The sequence below is a fragment of the Melanotaenia boesemani genome, chromosome 18 (genome assembly GCF_017639745.1).
Source record: "Melanotaenia boesemani isolate fMelBoe1 chromosome 18, fMelBoe1.pri, whole genome shotgun sequence".
Taxonomy (NCBI): domain Eukaryota; kingdom Metazoa; phylum Chordata; class Actinopteri; order Atheriniformes; family Melanotaeniidae; genus Melanotaenia; species Melanotaenia boesemani.
The window spans coordinates 22,014,251-22,036,686 of NC_055699.1; the positions used below are offsets into that span (position 1 = coordinate 22,014,251).

The window sequence follows — 22,436 nt, forward strand, 5'->3', positions numbered from 1 at the left end:
CATTAATGGTTGAGTACTCAAAGGTAAACTTTGCAACCACAGAATCTTGAAAAATAAATTGCTTCTGTTAAAAGATTGCCTCTGTGTGATTACATTTAAGAATCACTTGATTAACCTTGTAAAGTTGCAATTTCTTAAACAAAACCAGCTGTCTAGTAATATAACTACTTTCTTTTTTATAGAAGAGTTTTTCCTAGCTTAGGAGAATGTAGTTACTTGTGAAATTGGCATCCTTTGTAATGGTTATGAATCAAAAATCAGTTTGAATCGAGAATCGATTCTGAATTGAATCGTCACCCCAAAAATCGGAATCAAATTAAATCTTGAGTTGTTGTTAGATTCACATCCCTACTGAAAAGTCAGAGCACTAAGATGTGATGAATCTGACATCCCAGCAGATTCATTTCTACATGAGGACGGCTGAAATTTTCATGAATTATATATGAGATCAAAGTTAATTTGACAGATTGTTGTGTTGTTCTGTTTAAACCGGAACAAGTTTGTCTGACTGTCAGCTGATCTTATTTTACTATAGAAAATAGTTCATATGAAAAAGTGGAATTTAAAGAAAAATCTAAATCTGAAAACAAACAAGATTTTATAATACAATTAAAAATGTTTCTGCTGCATTTCTTTTCCTGTTTAATGCATTTATTTGTTGTTTTAGAAGTTCATTATTAAAATTTTATTGATCAACTTCTATTCCTGAAGACTGAATAAATAAATAAATAAAGCAGAAGAAACAAACACAGCAGGTAAACAGAACAGCATTTATCTCCAGTGATGGAGCATCCCTGCCTCTCTCCTTCATGGCTGTTCAGTAATCATCCTTTGTGTCTGTGTTTGGATCACCTGCACAGGGTCGTAGCAGTTCACCTTCTCAGCTTCTCTTTGGCTGCAGAGCTATGAAACACTGACTCTGCTCCACATTTTCACACATTTCTCACCTGATGGAAAGCTGCTCACACACTCTCACAACTTCCTTCCATCCACTGTTACCTAGCAACAAGTTAGGCCATAGCTTAACTTTATTTCATTTTATCAATCATGTTATTTTTCTTCAGATAAATTCTTCTTTGTATTTTACTTAAATCCACTTAACAGGAATATCTGTTTCAGTCTGAACTGACCTTGTGTAACAGAGATCATTTTAATGAAATGAAAATCAGATGAGAATGATTTCTGTTAAATTATTAGTGTGATGAGGTTTTTGGGTGTAATATGTCGTTATTAATGCATGTGAGTGAAGATAACTGCTGCTGGGATGAAAAGTGTTTTCTAATCAAGTCAAAGATGCTTCATTTCTATCAGTGATGGTGGAGAGTTGCTTCATATCAGCTGATTAATTATTACTTGATCATTATTTCATCCATAGATATTCACTAATGCTCAACGTCTAGAAGCATCAGTCAGTGATTATATATTTGTTTCTGTCTGACAGAATCAAAGTCTTTTGTTTTTATTTAATAAATCATCATTTCATGAACTAAACCACTGAAGAAGAAAACAGACTTTACGTTGAAGACCAGAACAACTTTTACATGGTATTAATCTCAATAAACAAATAAAACATGGTGTCTGACCTCAGAGTCTCCAGTCTGCAGTGTGGACTCTCCAGAAATCCACAAAGATCTTTAACAGCAGACGTCATGTTGTTGCTGCTCAGGTCCAGTTCTATCAGATGGGATGGGTTGGACTTCAGAGCTGAGGTCAGTGAAGCACAGCTGATCTCTGACAACCTGCAACCCTGCAATCTGAATAAAGAATAAAAGCTGTGAGCTGAAGCCAACAGGATGCAGGTTTAAACAGTCAAACAGAAGCAGAGAAGAAGAGTTCTCATTAATATTAATGACAACATGCTGCAGCTTCAATAAAGACGTAGTGACTTCAGCTCCTAATCTTTGCAGCTCCACCAGAGGCTCCATCCATACAAACTCATGTTGTGCAGCTAAACGATTAAAGCAAAGAAATTAAACATGTCAGGATAAATTCAGGTGGAAATGGAAACTTTGATAGAAATGTAGATATGAGCTGTTTTATAGAATGATAAAAGCAGAAAAACATGCTGTACTGATTCTCTAGGAACTATATGGTGGCATGTTTGATGGCCACATCTGCAGGTTGAAACACAAGAATATGAAAAATATCATCTAATAATGAAATCAAACTTTGACAGAAGCAGAACTTGTTATTGTGATATGGCCTGTTTCAATATTTTAGTAAAATACAACATTACAGAGACTTATAGAAGCGTTGGGGCTATCTATTCTTAATATAGAATCAAACAAAGATATTTTGGTTTTTCTTACTGATTTTTACTTATTGTAAATTTTATCTTTAACCTATTCTTTCTTTATTTGTCATGGTCATGAAGCAACTGTGTGCGCATAATTTCCTCCGGGATTAATAAAGTATTCTGATTCTGACAAAATTCTAATCATGGTTTTTCTGTAAGATTTCAAACTATACACTAGGAAATTTCATGCCAATTAGGTAGGAATTAAAAAATATCAAAAACAGTTATTGCACAATAATTTAACCTGAAATTAATTCAAATTATTCACAAAATATTTGGTTATCTTCTGATATTCTTCTACTAAACATGTAATAAATAACTAGGGATTTGTCTGAATCATGATCAGCAAACTTGCTGATGTTTATGCAAGCCAAATATCCAAAGTAGTTTTCATTGCTCTAATGATCAGCATTAAGTTAAAGTGAGCAGAGCCAGGGCCAACTGAGCCTTTGTAACCATTGTCTCATGGTTTTACCCAGAGACCCTCATGAGGAGGATTCAACTCATCAGTTTCTGGTTTATTTTGTCCTGTTAAAGATCATCTGTGAAACTTTATGCCCTGTTAAAATGTTACTTGTTATTGTTAACTACAAGGTCTGTAATTTGAACTTTAAAGCTCAATATAATTATGAAAGTTTAATATTTTTCACAATTTTCAAGAATCTTTCATGAAAGAATTCTATTTTAATGTATATGATGATTAAATTAATCATTATAAAGAATTAACCATTAAGGTGCAAGTTTTGTACCATTGGGAGCTTTTTTTTTCTAAATACACTATAATTTAATATTCATCCTTTTATCATGGCTACAAACTACTTGAATTTTTTTTTTTAAGAAAAATCTATTAGACAAACCAATACTGTTGAATACATGACCTCTATTAGTATTTTACATTCTATGGCTATGACAGGATAAAATTAGGATTTTTATCGTATTTTACATAAATTTTTTAAGGTAAGGCATCAAATGTATTCACTCAAATCTAGTTACCTCCGCCAACACTTCTGGTACTCTCTCACTTTTGTGTGTACACCATCATAAGTATGAAAGCTGCATAATCCTTTTGGCGGTTCACTGAGAGAGTCTGCAGCACCTACTGCCTGAGTCTCGGACTGAGTAATATCAGTTTATCACAATCACTATGAGACACATTAGTATTTAAAATATACACTGCTTATTAAACTTATTAAGGATCTCATCTCAGTACCTAATGGCAGTCAGGCTACCTCTGGCGAGCACATGGAGGGCTTGCCAGTGGTGGGTTTATTAGAGGGTCATTACTGACCCACTGCCAAACCGGTCATGCTGGAGGATGTTGCAGGCAGCAGAACGTTCTCCACGGCGTCTCCAGACTCTGTCATGTCTGTCACATGTGCTCAGTGTGAACCTGCTTTCATCTGTGAAGAGCACAGGGCGCCAGTGGCAAATTTGCCAATCTTGGTGTTCTCTGGCAAATGCCAAATGTCCTGCACGGTGTTGGGCTGTAAGCACAACCCCCACCTGTGGACGTTGGACCCTCATACATCCCTCATGGAGTCTGTTTCTGACCATTTGAGCAGACACATGCACATTTGTGTCCTGCTGGAGGTCATTTTGCAGGGCTCTGGCAGTGCTCCTCCTGTTCTTCCTTGCACAAAGGCGGAGGTAGCGGTCCTGCTGCTGGGTTGTTGCCCTCCTACGGCTTCCTCCACATCTCCTGATGTACTGGCCTGTCTCCTGGTATCACCTCCATGCCCTGGACACTACGCTGACAGATACAGCAAACCTGTCAAATCGCATTGATGTGCCATCCTGGATGAGCTGCACTACCTGAGCCGCTTGTGTGGGTTGTAGACTCTGTCTCATGCTACCACTAGAGTTAAAGCATTGCCAGCATTCAAAAATGAGCAAAACATCAGCCAGAAAGCAGGAACTGAGAAGTGGTCTGTGGTCACCACCTGCAGAACCACTCCTTTAATGGGGGTGTCTTGCTAATTGCATATAATTTCCATCTGTTGTGTATTCCATTTGCACAACAGCATGCGAAATTGATTGTCAATCAGTGTTGCTTCCTAAGTGGACAGTTTGATTTCACAGAAGTGTGATTGACTTGGAGTTACATTGTGTTGTTTAAGTGTTCCCTTTATTTTTTTAGCAGTTGCATCTTCTGCCCTTTAAGAGCCTGCAGTGGTGCAGAAGGACAGGAAGCTGTCTGCTCTCTGATTGGACAGTTTGATTTGTCATCTTTCAGTCAGATGTAGGTGAAAAGACATGGTCAAAAATCTGCAACTTCATATTCAGATTGAATTTGAATAGTTAGTTGCAGGATGAAAAAACTTTATTTAGAAATACAAACTTTGTAATTATTTGCAAACATTCAATTACTGCTGCAAAATCTTTATGGCTTTATGTTGAGGTCATGGATCTTTACTCAGGTGATATAGGTTACTTGTTAGTAAGGGAAGTGAGATCTGATTACAGGTGATTACTCAGGACACATTTGGACACATTTGAACAGCAGATTTAAGTGTTGAGAGTGGAAAATGTTTAGCTTTGGGATACTTTATGTAACTACCATGTGTTGATTAAAAGTAACAAAACTTTGTCAATACAAAGCAGAAACCATAAAAATACCTCATGTGGTTAATTTCAGTCATTCCTCCCTATGAGTTTCCTGCTGACACCTTGCTGCTTTGCTCTCCCCTCTTCTTGCATTTTTCTGCCAATATTCTTAATTTTCTACTTAAGATATTTATGGACAATTTTTAAGACTTTTACAATCTTGTCAGTGTCACGTCAGTGTGGCCGACAAATTGCAGAAGCCTTATCTACAGTTAGTCAGAAGCTAAAGCTCGCTAGCAGCAAGATGCATCCCTTCTCTACAGATGACTATTACCAGGGCTGGACCTGGGCATCGGTGACCTAGGCAGTCACGCAGGGCAAAATCTGTTGAAAGGGCGCCTTCAGGTTCGTAATGATACTGATAACATAATATTGATGGATGATGTCACCTTGTTGTGTGTTGCCACCAAGAAAACCATTAAAAAAGTTTATAATGAAAAGACAGTCCAAATAGTCAGGTCTGCTTACAGAAAAGAGGAGGAGGAGGAAAAACAAGCCCAAAGTAGAGGTATGTCAGAGTTACTGAACATTAAGACTGTATGTTTTAACTTTTCATTTTGACATCGACATTGGGCTAACTCTAACTAAGATAGATGCTATTGTACCATAACAATATCTGAACAACATAATGTCATGATGTCAGAATGACATAAAGTAAAGGTTACATAAAAAATTTTTAATTGTATTTTTAATGCATTATTTATGCAACTGTTTGTTTATTGTAAGGGTAAGCTACAGCTATTTAATGTTACTTCTATAAAATTTAAAGCGATGTGTTAAATTTGTATTTGTCCAAAATTTTGCAGCCACAACAGGCACCTGTAGAAGCTGCTAGAGGAGGTCTCAGCCTCATTGTCTGCACCAGAAGCTCTCAGTTAAGAATATAAGTTATTTCAGCAGAGAATAATGACTGCAGTACTATTACGTTTTATGTTTTTTATCTAACAATTATTAAATTATATTTGGATCTGTAGCAGCAGATCTAAATGAAGAACACTGAATGTACAATGCAGAAATGTCATAAAGATGATGGAATACAGAGAAATGGCCTTTCTGTGTCACTGAGTGGTGGGCCTGGGTGGCTGGAAGGGCATGAGGGAATTATCTTCACTTACCAACTTTGTGTTACAACTTACATATGAAACATGCTTTAAAGATTTAATTTGATTGCTTGATTGATTTTTGTTTTACTAAGTGGCATTATTTTTTTTTTTTTTTTTTTTAAATGGATTGTGTGGAAACGAAACAACCTTGCCTTTAATAAAAAAGAACAGCTGACAAGATCTTTTTAACAGCTAATTAGCACAAACATGGCTTTAAAGAAACAGGAGGACGGTGTACACTCTTGGTGCAAACCCAAAGACTAAATCATCTCACAGGGAAATGGGAGGACGAGTAACAGGCAGAGCCCAGTTTGCTGAGATTAGAGATGCAACCAACTGCCCTGCTCTGCTATCCAGACCAAGTACCTCCTCAACCCCTCTCTAGCAAGATATAGTCATGAACTAGTTTCCATCTCAACAACAAGGCATGCAACTACAGAACAGGTTTGCTCCACTGCTGCAGAATTTTGGACCTACATTTGATGACCGAGATGAAATCTCCCTACACAACAGGGTAAGACCAAAAAACAACTCAGAAAATAAAAGGTGACAAGAAAAGCAAATGGCTGGGCCTTAGTATCTTATTGTCGGTGACTTTGGTGTAAAAGACATTAGAAATGTGTATGTAAAATATACAAGAGTATTGTGCTTTCCCAAGGATATGGTATCAGATATAAGAGACAAAATTACGCAAATTTTGGCTGCACACCCAACTGTGGAAAACCTCATACTGCACGTGGGGTTGAATGATGTTGTGAAACAACAATCTGAGGTGCTGAAACGGGACTTTACTGAACTGCTGGATACGATCAGCTGTCTGAATGCCCAGATATTCATCAGTGGTCCTCTCCCTCCGATCAGAGGAGGAGTGGAGAGATTCAGCAGGCTGTTTAGTCTGAATCCATGGCTGTCAGCTGTATGTACCACACATCCAGTTCATTTCATAGACAATTTCAACTTCTTCTGGGACTACAGGCACATTTTAAAAACAAATGGACTCTGCCTGAACAGATCAGGAGTAAGGCTGTTTGCCTCCAACTTGTTTTATGTTCTGAACACACTCTATTCCTTTGGACAAGGACAACAGACAAGAGCGACCAACACAACGTGATAACACAGAGCCTAGAGGAAACCTTGAGAAAAAACCACCTCAGCCCCCTCCTGAAAAAACCCCCAAAGCTTCCAGTGAGGACCCATCCCCTTCATACACATACACATCATACACCATCCAGGTCACCCTCCCTCTCCCATCCTCCCCATCCCTCCTGAACTTCACCTCCCAGATGAAGGAGCTTGTAACTATTGCAACCAAACTAACCCCATGTCCCAGTCCCATCTTTTCACCCCGAAACATACCACTTCCTCCTCCCCCACCAATTCTCCAGCGAGCTCTGACACAGTCATCACAGCCCCAGCGCCCACCTCCCCTCCCTTCATGACGGAACCAAACTCGTCCTCTGTCTCCACAGCCTGATAACAGAACAGCATCTGATTGATATGTGTTGGGTCCGGCCTGCTGCTATGTGGGTACACATGACTCTCTCCAGCATAAGTCAGGTCCCAAAATGCAAGTAGTTTACTTTATCCCTGTTTTAATAGGCAACAAATAGGGCCGATAAATGTTCAGAAAAGCAAGATTCACCCAATACATACTATAAATTTATCAAATCTTGTGTTCATTCCTCATCAGCCTGTCCATAACAAAAACTAGACAGCTAATGTTTTTAGCACACTGAAGCTAGCTTTACTAAATGTCAGATTTCTGGCTTAAATCATTTTTAATCAATGATTTTATTTCAAAGCCAAAACTGAATTTCTTGTTTTTAACAGAAACCTGGTTAGCCAGAGAAAATGATTGGTTGTCCTTATAGAAGCGTCCCCTCCAAACTTGTGGTGCTTTGTGAGTGAAGCTAGATCACATCAGAAAGGTGGAGGAATGGCTGTTTTCTTTAATGATTCCCTCCAATGCAGCAGATATCTTATAAAAACTTTGCAGGTCAGATAACTCTGAACATATGCAACGATTTCTTCTGTACAGTAAGTAGCATAGGTCAGATCAACTTAGAGCAGAAGGCCAGAAGCTGGGGAAGGAAGCTGGACAAGACCTGATGAGTTCTTAACAACCAGTTCAGACCACTAGCACACATGTTAGAACCACATCCGAACAGACTCTGAGTCTTTGAAGCTCATACGTGTTTTCTTTTCTGTGTTTATGGATTGAGAATGAGTGAAAAATAAATTTTCCTGGATACTTTTTTACAATATGTTTTAATCTGTAGAATAAATTAAAAAAATTTCTTGAGAGTTGGAAGAAAAAACAGCAAAAAGAGAAAAGATAAGATTTTTTATACAAATGTGTAACAAGTGTTTATTAAATCCATTCTGACTCAATAGTAAAACACGTTTAAAAATCGGTATAGAAAAGCTACAACAGCTCCAATGAACTGACCTCAGAGTCTCCAGTCCACAGTTTGGACTCTCCAGTCCATCACACAGCTTCTTAACGCCTGAATCTTCCAGCCTGATGTTACTGAGGTCTACCTCTGTCAGATGGGAGGGGCTGGACTTCAGAGCTGAGGCGATAATTTCACAGTCAGCCTCAAGGAGTTGGCAAAACTCAAGTCTGTAATCAGAGAAAATGGAGTCAGTTCTAATGAAAGAGGATCTGAATTATTAACAAACTGACTGAATGTGATAACAAAAACAGAAACATCAGTTTGTGAACATCTGTTCTTTATTTCTGTGATTCATCTTATCTCGTCTGTTTGACATGACACACTAAATCTCTCCAGTTTCTATCAGACCTGCAGACTTTAAACCTCTCCTTTGTACTACACACTGCTGTGTACAGACCTTTTCTTTTATATAGATGTGTACATTTTTATAATTTTATACTTTACACCCTGTAAATACTGTTTATGTTCTGTCTGTTTTTGTGTTTTTCTTTTCAGCTTTTTTTGTTTTAACATTTTCACTCCAAGACAAATTCCTTTAATGTGAAAACTTAGTTAACAATAAAATCCCATTCTGATCCTGATCCTGATCGCTTAGAACCAGAACACATTCAGGATCTTCTTGTTTATTATGATCCAACCAGATCCCTCAGGTCATCAGGGTCAAGTCTACTTTCTGTTCCCAGAGTCAGAACTAAACATGGAGAGGCAGCGTTCAGTTTTTATGCTCCTCATGTGGAGAAGAGGATTTGCTTCCATGATGTGTCCACCCAGACTTCAGCAGCCTGGTCCCTGTAATGCTGCTGCAGTCATATTGTGAATCCACAGGAGTGGAACATCTTCATCTGGTACCAGTGTCATACTTTGAATGTAGAAGACTGAGCTGCATCATGTTGTCAAATCCTGGAGGATTCATGTGTTCATAGATTTAACTTTCAACCTACAACAGTTATCAAGTGACAGCTGTGGTTCAGTGATGATCTTCACTGAACTTCTGAACTAAAAACTGGAGGTTGAAGTTCAGGAGCTGCTAACTTTCATCCTTTCATTGTTCAGAGAAGTGTTAAAAAGAAGAGTTTTGTGGAAAAATAGGAAACAAAACATAATACATTTTTATTAAATTCTTCTTTATAGTTAAGAAGTTCTCTAAATATTTTCATATTTCCTCTTTAATTTTCTTCTTTTCCAGGTTTAATCTTGTTGTGTTTCTCTGATCATTTCAGATGATCTGACTAATGACTGATGAAGTGAGAAAAACTTCTGATCTATTCTGACTGGTAAAGTTCATGAACACATTAACTCACCGAAACTTCCTGCAGTTCCTCACAGCTGGGATCAGTCTCCGTCGTCCTCCATCTGTAGTGTTGTACTTCATCAGGTCCAACTCATCCAGAACCTCCTCTGACATCTGCAGCATGTAGGCCAGAGCTGAACATTGGATATCTGAGAGCTTCTTCTCTGATCTGTTCTCTGACCTCAGGAACTCTTGGATCTCCTGATAAACTGAGAGGTCGTTCATCTCCATCAGACAGTGGAAGATGTTGATGCTTCTGTCAGGACTGATGTTACTAGTGTTCATGTTCTTCAGGGTTTTGATGACTCTCTGGATGGTTTCTGGACTGTTTTCTGTCTGACCCAACAGGCCTGCTAAGAGTCTCTGGTTGGACTGCAGAGAGAGGCCATGAAGGAAGCGAGTGAACAGGTCCAGGTGGCCATTTTTACTTTTAAAGGATTCTTCCATGACACTCTTTAAGAAGTCATCTAGAAATAACCTTTCCATTTTATCATCACCATCATTATAATCATTATCATCATCGCCATCATCATCATCATCATTATAATCATTATCATCATCACCATTATCATCATTATAAGCATCATCATAATAATCATTATCGCGCTCATCATCATCATCATCATCATCATTATAAGCATCATCTTTATCATTATAATCATTATCGTCATCACCATCATCACTGTAATCATTATCATTATCACCATCATCATCACCATCATCATCATCACTGTAATCATTATCATTATCACCATCATCATCACCATCACCATCATCACTGTAATCATTATCATTATCACCATCATCATCATCATCATCATCACCATCATCATCATTATAAGCATCATCTTCATCATTATAATCATTATCGTCATCACCATCATCATCACCATCACCATCATCACTGTAATCATTATCATTATCACCATCATCATCACCATCATCATCATCATCATTATAGTCATTATCATTATCACCATCATCATCACCATCATCATCATTATAAGCATCATCTTCATCATTATAATCATTATCGTCATCACCATCATCATCATCATCCCAGTCTCTCCCCGGGAATTTCTTCAGCACCTCTGTGTTCTTGTTGATGTAACTGTGCATCTTGTAGACTGCAGCCAGAAACTCCTGAACACTCAGATGAACGAAGCAGTAAACTGGTTTCTGGAAGATCACACACTCTCTTCTGAAGATCTCAGTACAAACTCCTGAGAACACCGAGGCCTCTGTGACATCCAGACCACACTGCTCCAGGTCTTCTTGGTAGAACATGATGTGTCCTTTCTCCAGATGTTCAAACGCCAGCCTCCCCAGCTTCAGAAGAACATCTCTGTCAGCCTCCATCAGCTCCTGTGGACTCTTCTCATGTCCCTCATGGTACTTGTTCTTCTTCCTCTTTGTCTGGACCATCAGGAAGTGTGAGTACATGTCTGTCATGGTCTTGGGCAGCTCTCCTCTCTGCTCTGTGGTCAACATGTGCTCCAGAACTGTAGCAGTGATCCAGCAGAAGACTGGGGTTCCACACATGATGTGGAGGCTCCTGGATGTCTTCATGTGGGAGATGATTCTGCTGGACATCTCTTCATCACTGAATCTCCTCCTGAAGTACTCCTCCTTCTGGACATCAGTGAAGCCTCGTACTTCTGTTACCCTGTCAACACATGTAGGAGGGATCTGATTGGCTGCTGCAGGTCTGGAAGTGATCCAGATGAGAGCCGAGGGCAGCAGATTCCCCTTGATGAGGTTTGTCAGCAGCACGTTGACTGAAGACTTCTGTGTGACATCAGAAACAACCTCAGTGTTGTTGAAGTCCAGAGAAAGTCTGCTTTCATCCAGACCATCAAAGATGAAGAGAAGTTTCCAGACAGCCAGCTGCTCTGCTGGGATCTTCTGTAATGTTGGATGGAAAACATGGAGCAGCTGGAGAAGACTGTACTGGTCATCTCTGATCAAGTTCAGCTCCCTGAATGAAAGCAGAACCACCACACTGACATCTTGGTTCTCCAAGCCCTCTGCCCAGTCCAGAGTGAACTTCTGCACTGAGAAGGTTTTTCCAACACCAGCGACGCCGTTGGTCAGAACCACTCTGATTGGTCCATGTTGGTCAGGTAAGGCTTTAAAGATGTCGTGGCACCTGATTGGAGTGTCATGGAGGGTGTTGATCTTGGAAGCGGTCTCCAGCTGCCACACCTCATGTTGGGTATTAACCTCTTCACTCTGTCCCTCTGTGATGAAGAGCTCAGTGTAGATCCTGTTGAGGAGGGTTCTACTTCCTGTTCCATCAGTTCCTTCAGTCACATGTTCACATCTCCTCCTCAGACTGATTTTATGTTCATCTAAAACCTCCTGCAGACCAACATCTGCTGGAAACAAGAACACAGAGACAAAAAGAAAATAAATCAGATTAATTACAATTTTTTTCTTTTTCCAGTAGATTTTTTCCTTCAGCCTCACAGTGAAGCCGTCAGTAAACAGAGAAACAAGTAAAAACAGCCGAGAAACTGAAGTCAAACCAGAGATTCAGTTCCAGACATCCTGAGAGCTGAACACAGACAGACTTTTAAAATCATGATGGAGCCTTTTTGTTGTTTGTTTGAGCTTCCAGCAAAGTTTCTGCAGTGGAATCATCTTGATTTTGTTTTTATTTTTTTAATCCCAATATGTTGGATCAGGTTTTTAGGACTGACTAAACCCCAGGTAGTCTAACAATTAGTAAACAGCCTGCATTATGGTCTTCTTACTGTGTTAGACTTAGAGGACAGAGGGTCGGTTCAGGGGTTGTTTGGAGGATGAAGGCTGATTCTAGCTGCTCTGATTGGCCCTGAAAACTGATTGGTTCATGAACACAGAGACAGCTGGAGGCATCAGAAACCATCAAATATGGAAGATAAATGTATGAACTTTGATTTTTCTTCAAGAGAGAACACAGGACACGTCTTCCAGAAAAAGTCTAACAGATTTCACTGAGATGATCTTTATAACGATCTGAAACATTTAACAACACGTCTGAGTTAAAACAAGATCTGAACAGAAATATCTGACCTGTTACAGTTCTGCTCTGACCAGCTGTCTGCAGTCCAGTTCTGGTTCTGGGTCTTTTCCCACACTGGGGACAGGAGGAGCCTCCTGATGAAGCAGACTGGTCCCAGTATGAGCTGATGCAGTGTCTGCAGAACCAGTGTCCACAGCTGGTAGAGACTGGATCCTTCAGGATGTCCTGACACAAAGGACAGCAGGACAGCTGCTCTTCCTCACAGACACCACTCCTCTTCCTCCTGTGAAAACATTTCTTCATCATTAAAATGTTTTTCTGACTGTTGCTACAAATATCAGGAAGTGTCGACCTTGTCCAGAAGCTGTGACGTATCAGAGGACAGTAAAAGAGTTTCTAGGTTTCTGTTTGGATCCAAGATTCAGTCTGTGATGAAAAAGATGATCCTTTGATTTTAGCTGCTTCAACATACACATAAACACTATGTATGTTTCTGGAGTAAACCCGCCCACTATAGTGAGTACCAAAAACACAAAAAAATGGATATAATAAATACATATATATACAAATACATTTTAAAAAGTGCTTGGAATCTACATAATAATAATAATAATAATACAATTACAAAAGAGAGGCAATCCTGCCTGTGGTACAATGTATGCTATGTATGTTATCTTTGTATGGATACTGCAGATTATTCCTTTTACTTTAACCTCTCGCCTCATTGGCAAATCTGTCGATTACGTTTCGGTGTTCAACTCTCTTCTTACCTGCTTCTTCCTGACCTTGCACTTTCTCCTCGCCTTCCCCTTTTTCATCTCTCCCTCTTTCGACTGACAATCATACACAAATAGATTTTATTTAACTAGATTAAAGAAAATACATAAATATGAAAAAATATTATTGAAAATACTAATAAAGTCCTCTCTGCTCCTCTCTCTTTTTTTGTACTGTCAACCAAAAGGCAAATAACCGAACAATGTGTTATTTATCTAATATGAGATATAGACAATGATACATTGATCCAACTTATAACAACTTATTACTTATTCTTGATAGACAGACCATTTGATCTTTCTTATCTGAACCTGACTTTTTTTCCAAAAGAAACAATCTTATGTTCATGATGAGGCTGTCTGTCTGTCTGTCTGTGCACACACACACACTCAGTCAGTTAGCGAGTCAGTAGCACCTTGGCTTTAATCTTAACACATGCACATGACACAACAGCTAGTTTCTCTCATTCCAGTTCAAACAGAGGACAGTGATACTGACCACTTCTAATGTTTCTTAGCTAGAAAAACGTTGACTAACCCTTACCTAACAACACAAACAGAAATCTAAGCTTAAATGCAGCAAACATGAGGACTGCTAATGATAATAATGTGTTGGTATTAAGTGGTAAAAGTTAAGAATTGTGTCACATATCCTGGTGTAAGTTACTTACACCGCTACAGCAGCTACATCAGCCCCTCAGGAAGGCAGCGCATCGCTCTGCAGAGAGCTCAGAGCCCGAGGTGGGGAAAGGCAGGCGGGATCATATCATTTTTGAGAAGGGGGGGAGGGTATTTTTCTATATTATGTTTCAAACAAGCATAGCATGGTTTTTATACATTTCTAGTTTGTAAAAAAAAAAAAAAAAAAAAAGGACACAAATAATAATAAAAAAAAAATAAAATCTCAAATTTTATGAGTGCTGGGATTCAATTTAGGCGTACGTCAGCACCCCCCAAAATGGGCTAGTAACGCCTATGCAAACAATCATCTGTTTTTCCTCTGACTGATTAAGGACCAGTTCATCTGGCTGCAGGTTGATGTTAAAACAAACTCAACATTTCCTGCACAAAAATCTGAAGTTTCCTCTGATTATGTTCAGTTTATATGGAGACATCACTGCTGCAAGATCTCAGCATATTTACCATAAAAAAGATATTTTAATCCTGATTTATGTGTTTTTTTTTTCTTTTTTTAATTAAGGATTGAATGAAAATGATTGTTAATGACACACACACAAACTGATATAATGTATATTGTATTGATATAAAAGTTGATATATAAATAATAATAATAAGAAGAAATAAAATGCTGATATGTGAGATGATGAGAAAAGAGCAGCTCAAATAAAATCAGACAAAAATAAAGCATCACTGACGCATGAAGGTTGTTCAGGATTACTGGAGCTGCTGAGCTCTGATCTGATAAGATGATCTTAACAAAAATGATGATTAAAAAAAACTTTATTTTAATTTAGTACTCAATAGAGACATTTTTAAACTTAGTGTCCTAAAAAAATGAAAGAAAAAAATATACAAATGGAAAAAAATGTTGACATGACCTGAATAAAACATCAAGTTTCTTTAATGAAGATAATTTTACTTTGTGACCAAGAAACTCCTGTTAAAAATCAACAAATGTAAAATCATGAAACCTGTTTCTTGCCTTTCACTTCTCTTACCTTAAGTCTAAAGATCCAAGTCCATTACTCAGGTCTGGAGGTTTATCTTTGGACCAGTCACTCTTCATAGACAGACAGTCGGGTTCTGGAGTCTCTGTTCTCCATCTGTAGTTCTGACCTCTGCAAACACAAACATGTTGTCATTCATATCACATCAACGGTGAGAAATCCTCACATGGAGACAAGGGACACTGCATAACAGAACTGTCAATCAAAAAAATTACTGTCCAATAGGAAAGGAAGACTCAGAAAACCCTCCCATCTGAGAGGTTTCTGTAAACATAAAGTCATGGAGCACAAAGGAGAGATCAGGAAGTATGACTGTAAAGATTCTTTTCTGATTGTTTTCCAAAAGTTCCTCGGAGTTGCCAACAAGCCTGGACTCTGTTGAGGCATTTCTGTGGATGAACTTACAGCTCAGCAGCTTTCCATCTTCACAGATCCTCAAGCTCAAACAGCTGGATGTTGATGATGTAAAGAAATGTTTGGAAAGCCAGCTGTTAACATGTGTTATCAGTGTTTGCTCTGATGTTGTGGAGCTGGCAGCAGATACGTGGTCACAAATGGAAGGATGGACTGTTCCAGAGACTTCAGGGAGATCAGCAATTATCCTCAAACCTTGAGTCACTTCTCTTGCCGCGAGTTTGAAGGTCCAGGTCCATTACTGAATGTGTGTGTTTGGATCAGTCCTCTTAGACCAGATTCCAGCTTTTCTGGTTTACTGACATCAGAGGACACGTTTCCACTGCAGGAACTTTCCACACAGACCAGGAACTCTGGATGGTTCGGCTTCTGACCCTCTAAGTTCTCTGCAGGGACCAGAAAATAAAGGAGAACATCCTGAAACCTCTGTTTCACTTCTCTTACTGTGAATCTGAAGGTCCAGGTCCAGCACTGAAGTCTGGAGGATTTGGCATGGACCAGTCACTCTTCATAGACAGACAGTCCAGTTCTGGAGTCTCTGTTCTCCATCTGTGGTTCTGACCTCTGCAAACACAAACATGTTGTCATTCATGTCACATCAATCAGTGAGAAATTCTCTGATGAAAACCACTGAAGAAGCTCTGAACACACAAACTGCTGCAGAGAATCAGAAGCTTTCATGTTTGGATCAGTCCTCTTAGACCAGGGGGGTTATTTACAGAAAGAAAGTTTAACAAAAGCTGTAATAAAGCATGTGCACGAGGTTGCTAAATCCTCTGACGTCCTAACTCACACTGTCGGACCCAAAACACCTGATATGAAAACACTATTAGAACCCAGTAGTGGTTAAAACAGGTGTGTGCATGTTCACAGTCAACCTATAAAAGACGGCACGCATCATGATGAAGATGGCCAAATATAATTTCCACAGGTTTAATTACAGGATCTATCTATCTATCTATCTATCTATCTGTCTGTCTGTCTGTCTGTCTGTCTGTCTGTCTGTCTATATTATATTATATTATATCAAGTCAAGTCAAATTTATTTATAAAGCACATATAAAAACAACCTCAGTTGACCAAAGTGCTGTACAAAGCAAAGAAGATAAAATGCCTAGGCCATCATTAAAATAAAATAAAATAAACCAATATATGTCATAAAGCAAAATACAAGAATAAAATAATATAAAATTACATTAAAATACATAAAACACATAATAAACATAAATACAATAACAGCTCATTTTATATTATATTATATTATATTATATTATATTATATTATATTATATTATATTATATTATTGTCTGGAAGCCGGACAGGACACCTTGTGGCGGAGATGTGTACTGCAGCCCTGCTAAGTTGTTTTCCTTAGCTTCAGTAGCAGCAGTAGCAGTGTGAGTTAACAGTTAGCAAGAAAATTTAACTTGTGCAGCGTGAATTGACCGTGCGTTCATGAATAACTTGTAAGTATTGAGATGCCAGACAGATCGAGTGTTCTTTAATTTCTCGTAATTATTGTAAATATAACATATATGCGAGTCAATGTGTTTTCCAGTATTCTGTAAGCAGCTAATCATATCATTGTTAGCAGGCTATTAGCATGTAGCTGTATGCTTATCTGTGAGTATATTTAGCAGTTAGTGTCAATCAAGGAATTCATTGCTTCGTGTTAATACTCCGTACTGTTCAGATGTTCTGTAATAGTCATGTTAATGATGCAGGTGTGATGGGAGAAAGTAGCTAATCGCCACGCCTATGTATATTTGAGTTAATATTGTGGATTCCTCCTCTTTAGTTTAGTCCTTCAAGGAACTGTGTAAAGCTTTCTTTAATTCGGTCCCAATATGTGTTCTGTTGCAGACCACACACACATACATCTCCAAGCTCAACTACTTCACGCTCATGTTCTGTGCATCTATGTTGGTGAATAAAACGAGTTGAATGACATCTCTTCTCTGGAGCCTGATTCTCTGACCGGGATCAAATTCATATTGTTACCGCCTCAGCCAGCGTCACAGCTTAATGTGGAAACCCTTTGCCACAATTATATTATATTATATTATATTTGGATCCAAGTGAAAACAAAATATAAAAACATTCTTCAGACTGGTAAGAATTTCTCATCTGCCTTGGACAAATTTCTCCGGTAGCCTATAATTTAACAGATATTGCCATTTCACAGCCAATAAGAAGACGGTAGTGGGCAAAAGATGGGTTTGAGGCGATCGTTACAACCCCTCACCCCCGTGGAGGAAATCGTGATGAGCATCAACCTGGATTCAGTCCACCGATGCAGATATTCTGGTCTTGTGTGGAACTTGGCTAAATAAAGAAATCTCTGACATGGTCCTTTGCCGTCAGCTCCGCCCCTTTTACATGAACTAAAGCAGATTTTAGAGTCTGGATAAATGAGCAGGTTTGAACACTTTCATTTCCAGCTTCAGCGTTCACTTCCAGCATTAAGTTGCCATAGCAACGGACTCATCTAAGAAGCTAAAGCCCATCATTAGCAGTTCACTTACTTTGTGTCTGATGATGGTCTGGTCAAGTTTGGTGGTCTGGATGGGTCCGCCATCACAGACAAACAGCTGGACCCTGCAGACTCCACTCTGTCCTCTGTCCTCGTCTTCCTGAGAGGTAAAGCAGAAACACTCAGAACCAACGAATGAAAACAAACATGTCTGTTCAGGTCTAACACCCAAACAAAAACCAGTTCCACCAGTTCCAGACCTCCTGCTTTTCTTTCTGTTTCTTCTGGCTTCCTGTCAGAAATGAGACGTCATCGGTTTCCTCAGAGCATCAGACTGAGTTTGTGATGACAGAGAAACATCTGGATCAGCTGTTGGTGTTTGTTTTCCAGCTGAGTTTCTGAGTGCAGTGAAGTCCTCCAACATGAACGAAGTCAGGAGAAAAAAACCCAACAGTCATTTATCACAACTTAGAGCTAAAATCTGAGGATCTCCAGAATTCTTAAAGACTCGTCTGAACATCTGGATGAAACATGATTCTGTCTGTAGCACCATGAAAACATTTAAACCTCTTTCACCATCTGTCAACCTCTACAACTTAAAGATGGAGATCAGAAATTAAATTTCTGGGTTTAATTAATGTAAAACTAAATATTTAAATTATTACTGTGACAAAACTTTATTTTAATACAGAAATAATTTCCTCCCACAGACCAAAAACACCATGTTGGGTTAACTGGTGATTCTACGGGGTTAGGGTAGAGGGAGCAGGAAATGAAGTGGTCCTGTTTGGGCGGCTCATGGCAAACAAAAAAATAAAAAGCTGCCGTCTGCGGTGCCGACAGAAACAGAACGGATCACCTGCAACATTCAGTAAATTTGATGTATTCAATTAACAAACACACAACACAAAAGAAACATCAGGAATCTTTATGCAAAATAAAGTAAAATATTTCCTGAAAGTGGTCAATTTTTAGAGCTTCCTCTGAGGGTCTCAGGTGAGTCTTTTTGGGGGAGCTGGGCTCCCTTTCTTTGAACCATGACCATCAAACATTGAAAAACATGGATTGTGGTCAGATCAGTCAGTATTCCAGCTCTTAGTTGGAAAAATGGAGCAAAGATCAAAAGGAGCATCTAGACTGTTGTCAGCAACGAGTCCAAAAGCCTGGATCTGTAAAGGTTTGGGGTTGGATCAGCGCTCTGCAGCATCAAAGCAGAAACTTCACTGAGATTTAAAGAAACCTTCAAGCTTTCAAGATCACATCTTTTCCAGGGACATCCATGACGTTTCCAGCAAGACGATGAAGAACCACATTCAACACATTCAGGGAAAACCTTATTTATCAAAGATTTTAACTTCTCACAGTCCTGTCAGAGCACTGAGATCAAGTTAGTTGCTCTTCACAGTTCCTAGATCCAGGTTAAAGGCAGAGGTGACAGAACTTTTTCTGTCGCTGCTCCCGGACTTTAGAACAGCCTTTAACATTAGATCAGCACAAAGCGTTGATCATTTTAAATCATTTTTAAAAACATACCTTTTCTCACTGGCTTTTCCTCCACCTTGAGCATTTGATTAGAGTTTTTATTGTATTGTGTGTTTTTATGTTACATTAATGTACTCTGTTATTTTATTCTGTAACTTGTTTTGAGTTAAACTGGTTTATTTTATTGTTGTAATGGCTTTGGGCTTCTGACTGCTCTGCTTTGTAGAGCAGTTTGGTCAACTGAGGTTGTTGTAAATGTGCTTTATAAATAAATCTGAATTGAGCTGAATTGAATACATATAAGAGCAGCACGGCTGAGGAAGAAGAGGGTGCGGGTACAGGACTGGCCTGCCTGCCTGCAGTCCTGACCTGTCCTCAGTAGCAAATACTGGAGAAATATTAAAAAAAAAAAAAAAAACAGGAGCCTGTAGTGTTGAAAACCTAAAGATGTGTTTGCAGGAAGAATGGGAAATTTTTCTGCAAAACTTTTCATCACTGTCATATGAAAAAAAATAAGAAAAATATCTGAGGATCGCTGTAATTAAATAAAAAGTAAAAGGAAATTATAATTATTTAATAGAATGGATTTTTATTAATCCCAAATTCCTCTGATTGAGGTAGAATTTTCAGAGGTTCATTAGGAATCCATTAGTCCACTGACTGGATATTTAACTTTATTAAAATTGTGCATTAAAAACATTGGTAATAGAACAAAACGAAAGTTTTATTTAGCTTAAATCCCACTGGGGGAAAAACACATGTAGACAATTGAAAATAAAGTATAAAGACATCTTTTAGAAAGGTAATGTATTATTGTATTTTTATGTCTATTTAAAACTCGTTAATACACAAAATAAATATTCAGTTAATATTAGTGATTTAAATCCCCAACAAATGCTGTCTAACAGTTTATGTCCTCTCATCTAATGTTCTGATCAGACAGACAGACAGATAGATAGATCATTTTTGTCTGTCTAAAATGTTTCATGGTGTCAGCGCTATGAGGAAAGGGCATATTTACAAAATCTTGCTGTGACGTCATCTTATACGTCCAATGTGTCATGTTTGATATTTATTGAATTTGAGAATTTATTAAATATTTGAGAATTTGAGTGACTGTAAAATGGTACTGTTTTATGATATAATGATCAGGAAATAACACGTTTGTTCGAGTTCTGAAACATCTTCTCCCTACGTAAATCAGTGTATTAATTCAGCTTCTAAATCTCCGGAATCGTGTTGGTACGGACAATCCATGTCCATCAGCAGCTTCAGGTGGGAGGAGACAGGTAGAAACTCATGATTGAACTCACCGAGTCAGTTACCATGGTAACACAATCAAGGTAAGCCTTGCCTCACTTGGACAGAAACCCAGAGTTTCTCCCAGTTCAGGGTTAACATACTTGGAGATAACATAACCCGCTTCCTGGAACAGGTCCTGGTTATTAGTTTGAGGTTTCCATCGTTTACCAGGCAGACTTGACAGGCGTGGCGGGTTATTTTTAGAGGGACACAACACCGCAGTCTCCTATGGGGCGCCAAGTGTAAAAATTCAGTATAAAAGTTGTAGCTGACACATTTTCATTATTTATCTCACTTTTCTCACATTTAGCACATTTTTCCTGTGTTTGTGTGTGTGTGTGCGTGCGAGCGAGTGTTTCCCTACTAGCGTATTGGTTGAGGTTAAAAGGGGCGGGGTTAATTAGCATATATTCGAAACATTCAGGTTAAACATTTAGATTTAGATTTAACATTTAGATATAAGATTTAACATTTAGATATAAGATTTAACATATAGCATTTAGATTTAGATTTAAAATTTAGATTTAGATGTTCTATTTGACCATTATACATGTGGTTAAAAGTTATGTTAAATGTAGGAAAATGTAGGAAAAATGTGCTAAATGTGAGAAAAGTGAGATAAATAATGAAAATGTGTCAGCTACAACTTTTATACTGAATTTTTACACTTGGCGCCCCATAGTCTCCACCGTGTCTGTGTACGGCCCCGCGGCGGACACGTCAGGCCACAGAGAGCGTGCAGGAAGGACGACGTGTTTATGAACGCAAGGAAATATATAGATAATGTTTAAGTTGAATCTGCCAGAAAACACATAAAAGAGGTAGAAATGTGTCTTTATTTATTATTTTTCCATACAAAATCACAGACTGATCTGTTAAAATTTCACAGTGAAACGGAGTTTTCCAGCCACACGAGAAACATCAAGTCCCGGAGTTTAACTGCTCAGCTGAATAAAAGCTGTTTGTATTGACGAAGAATCAGTTTATCTCCTCTTCCTCTTCATTCCACAGAGAGAAAACCCACTGAGACACTCTGACAGAAGAATGTTAATGACACTCACCTTTATTAGAACTGAGGTTTTCTGTTGCTGCTGTTTACTCAAGATGGAGCTGAACTATGAATTCTTTCACTTTCGTTTCTCCTCCCTTTTCCTCATCTTGTCAGATTAGTGTGCCTCTAAAGAGAGAGTGGCGCCACCGGAAGCTCAAAACGCTTGCCGATCACGTGGTCCACGTAGCCTCCAAAAGTTCCAGGAAGTGCTTGGCGGCCAATACAAAATAATAAGAAAACTACGATAATCGGTAAATAATGATCAATGAAGACTTTGCTCTGCAATATTTTTATAGTTGTGTTCATTGATATGAATCATCAAAGTTTTACTAAACCTGTTTGACATCAACAGTAATGTAAATCGTAATATTTTCTGTTTTTTTAACTTTATCTTTCAGACTGAGGCATACCAACAGGTGACGACAATGGTTTACCAATTGACTACACAATAAATCTAGGCTCAGAGCATAATGATAACTGTTCTTACAGGAAA

The 22,436-nt window shown here is 38.5% G+C and overlaps 1 protein-coding gene across 1 annotated transcript in view; it reads right to left on the bottom strand.

Moving 5' to 3' along the window:
* The window catches only part of LOC121628724 (NACHT, LRR and PYD domains-containing protein 12-like), a 2,607,341-nt gene that overhangs the window by 528,779 nt on the left and 2,056,126 nt on the right, over window positions 1-22,436 (bottom strand). Inside the window, exons 10-16 of the mRNA XM_041967976.1 lie at window positions 16,080-16,199; window positions 15,213-15,332; window positions 12,808-13,040; window positions 10,740-12,125; window positions 9,761-10,217; window positions 8,453-8,626; window positions 1,584-1,754 (exon numbers count right to left, since the gene is read on the bottom strand). Of these exons, the coding sequence (XP_041823910.1) occupies window positions 1,584-1,754; window positions 8,453-8,626; window positions 9,761-10,217; window positions 10,740-12,125; window positions 12,808-13,040; window positions 15,213-15,332; window positions 16,080-16,199 (2,661 nt within the window). The remainder of the gene's footprint in view (window positions 1-1,583; window positions 1,755-8,452; window positions 8,627-9,760; window positions 10,218-10,739; window positions 12,126-12,807; window positions 13,041-15,212; window positions 15,333-16,079; window positions 16,200-22,436) is intronic.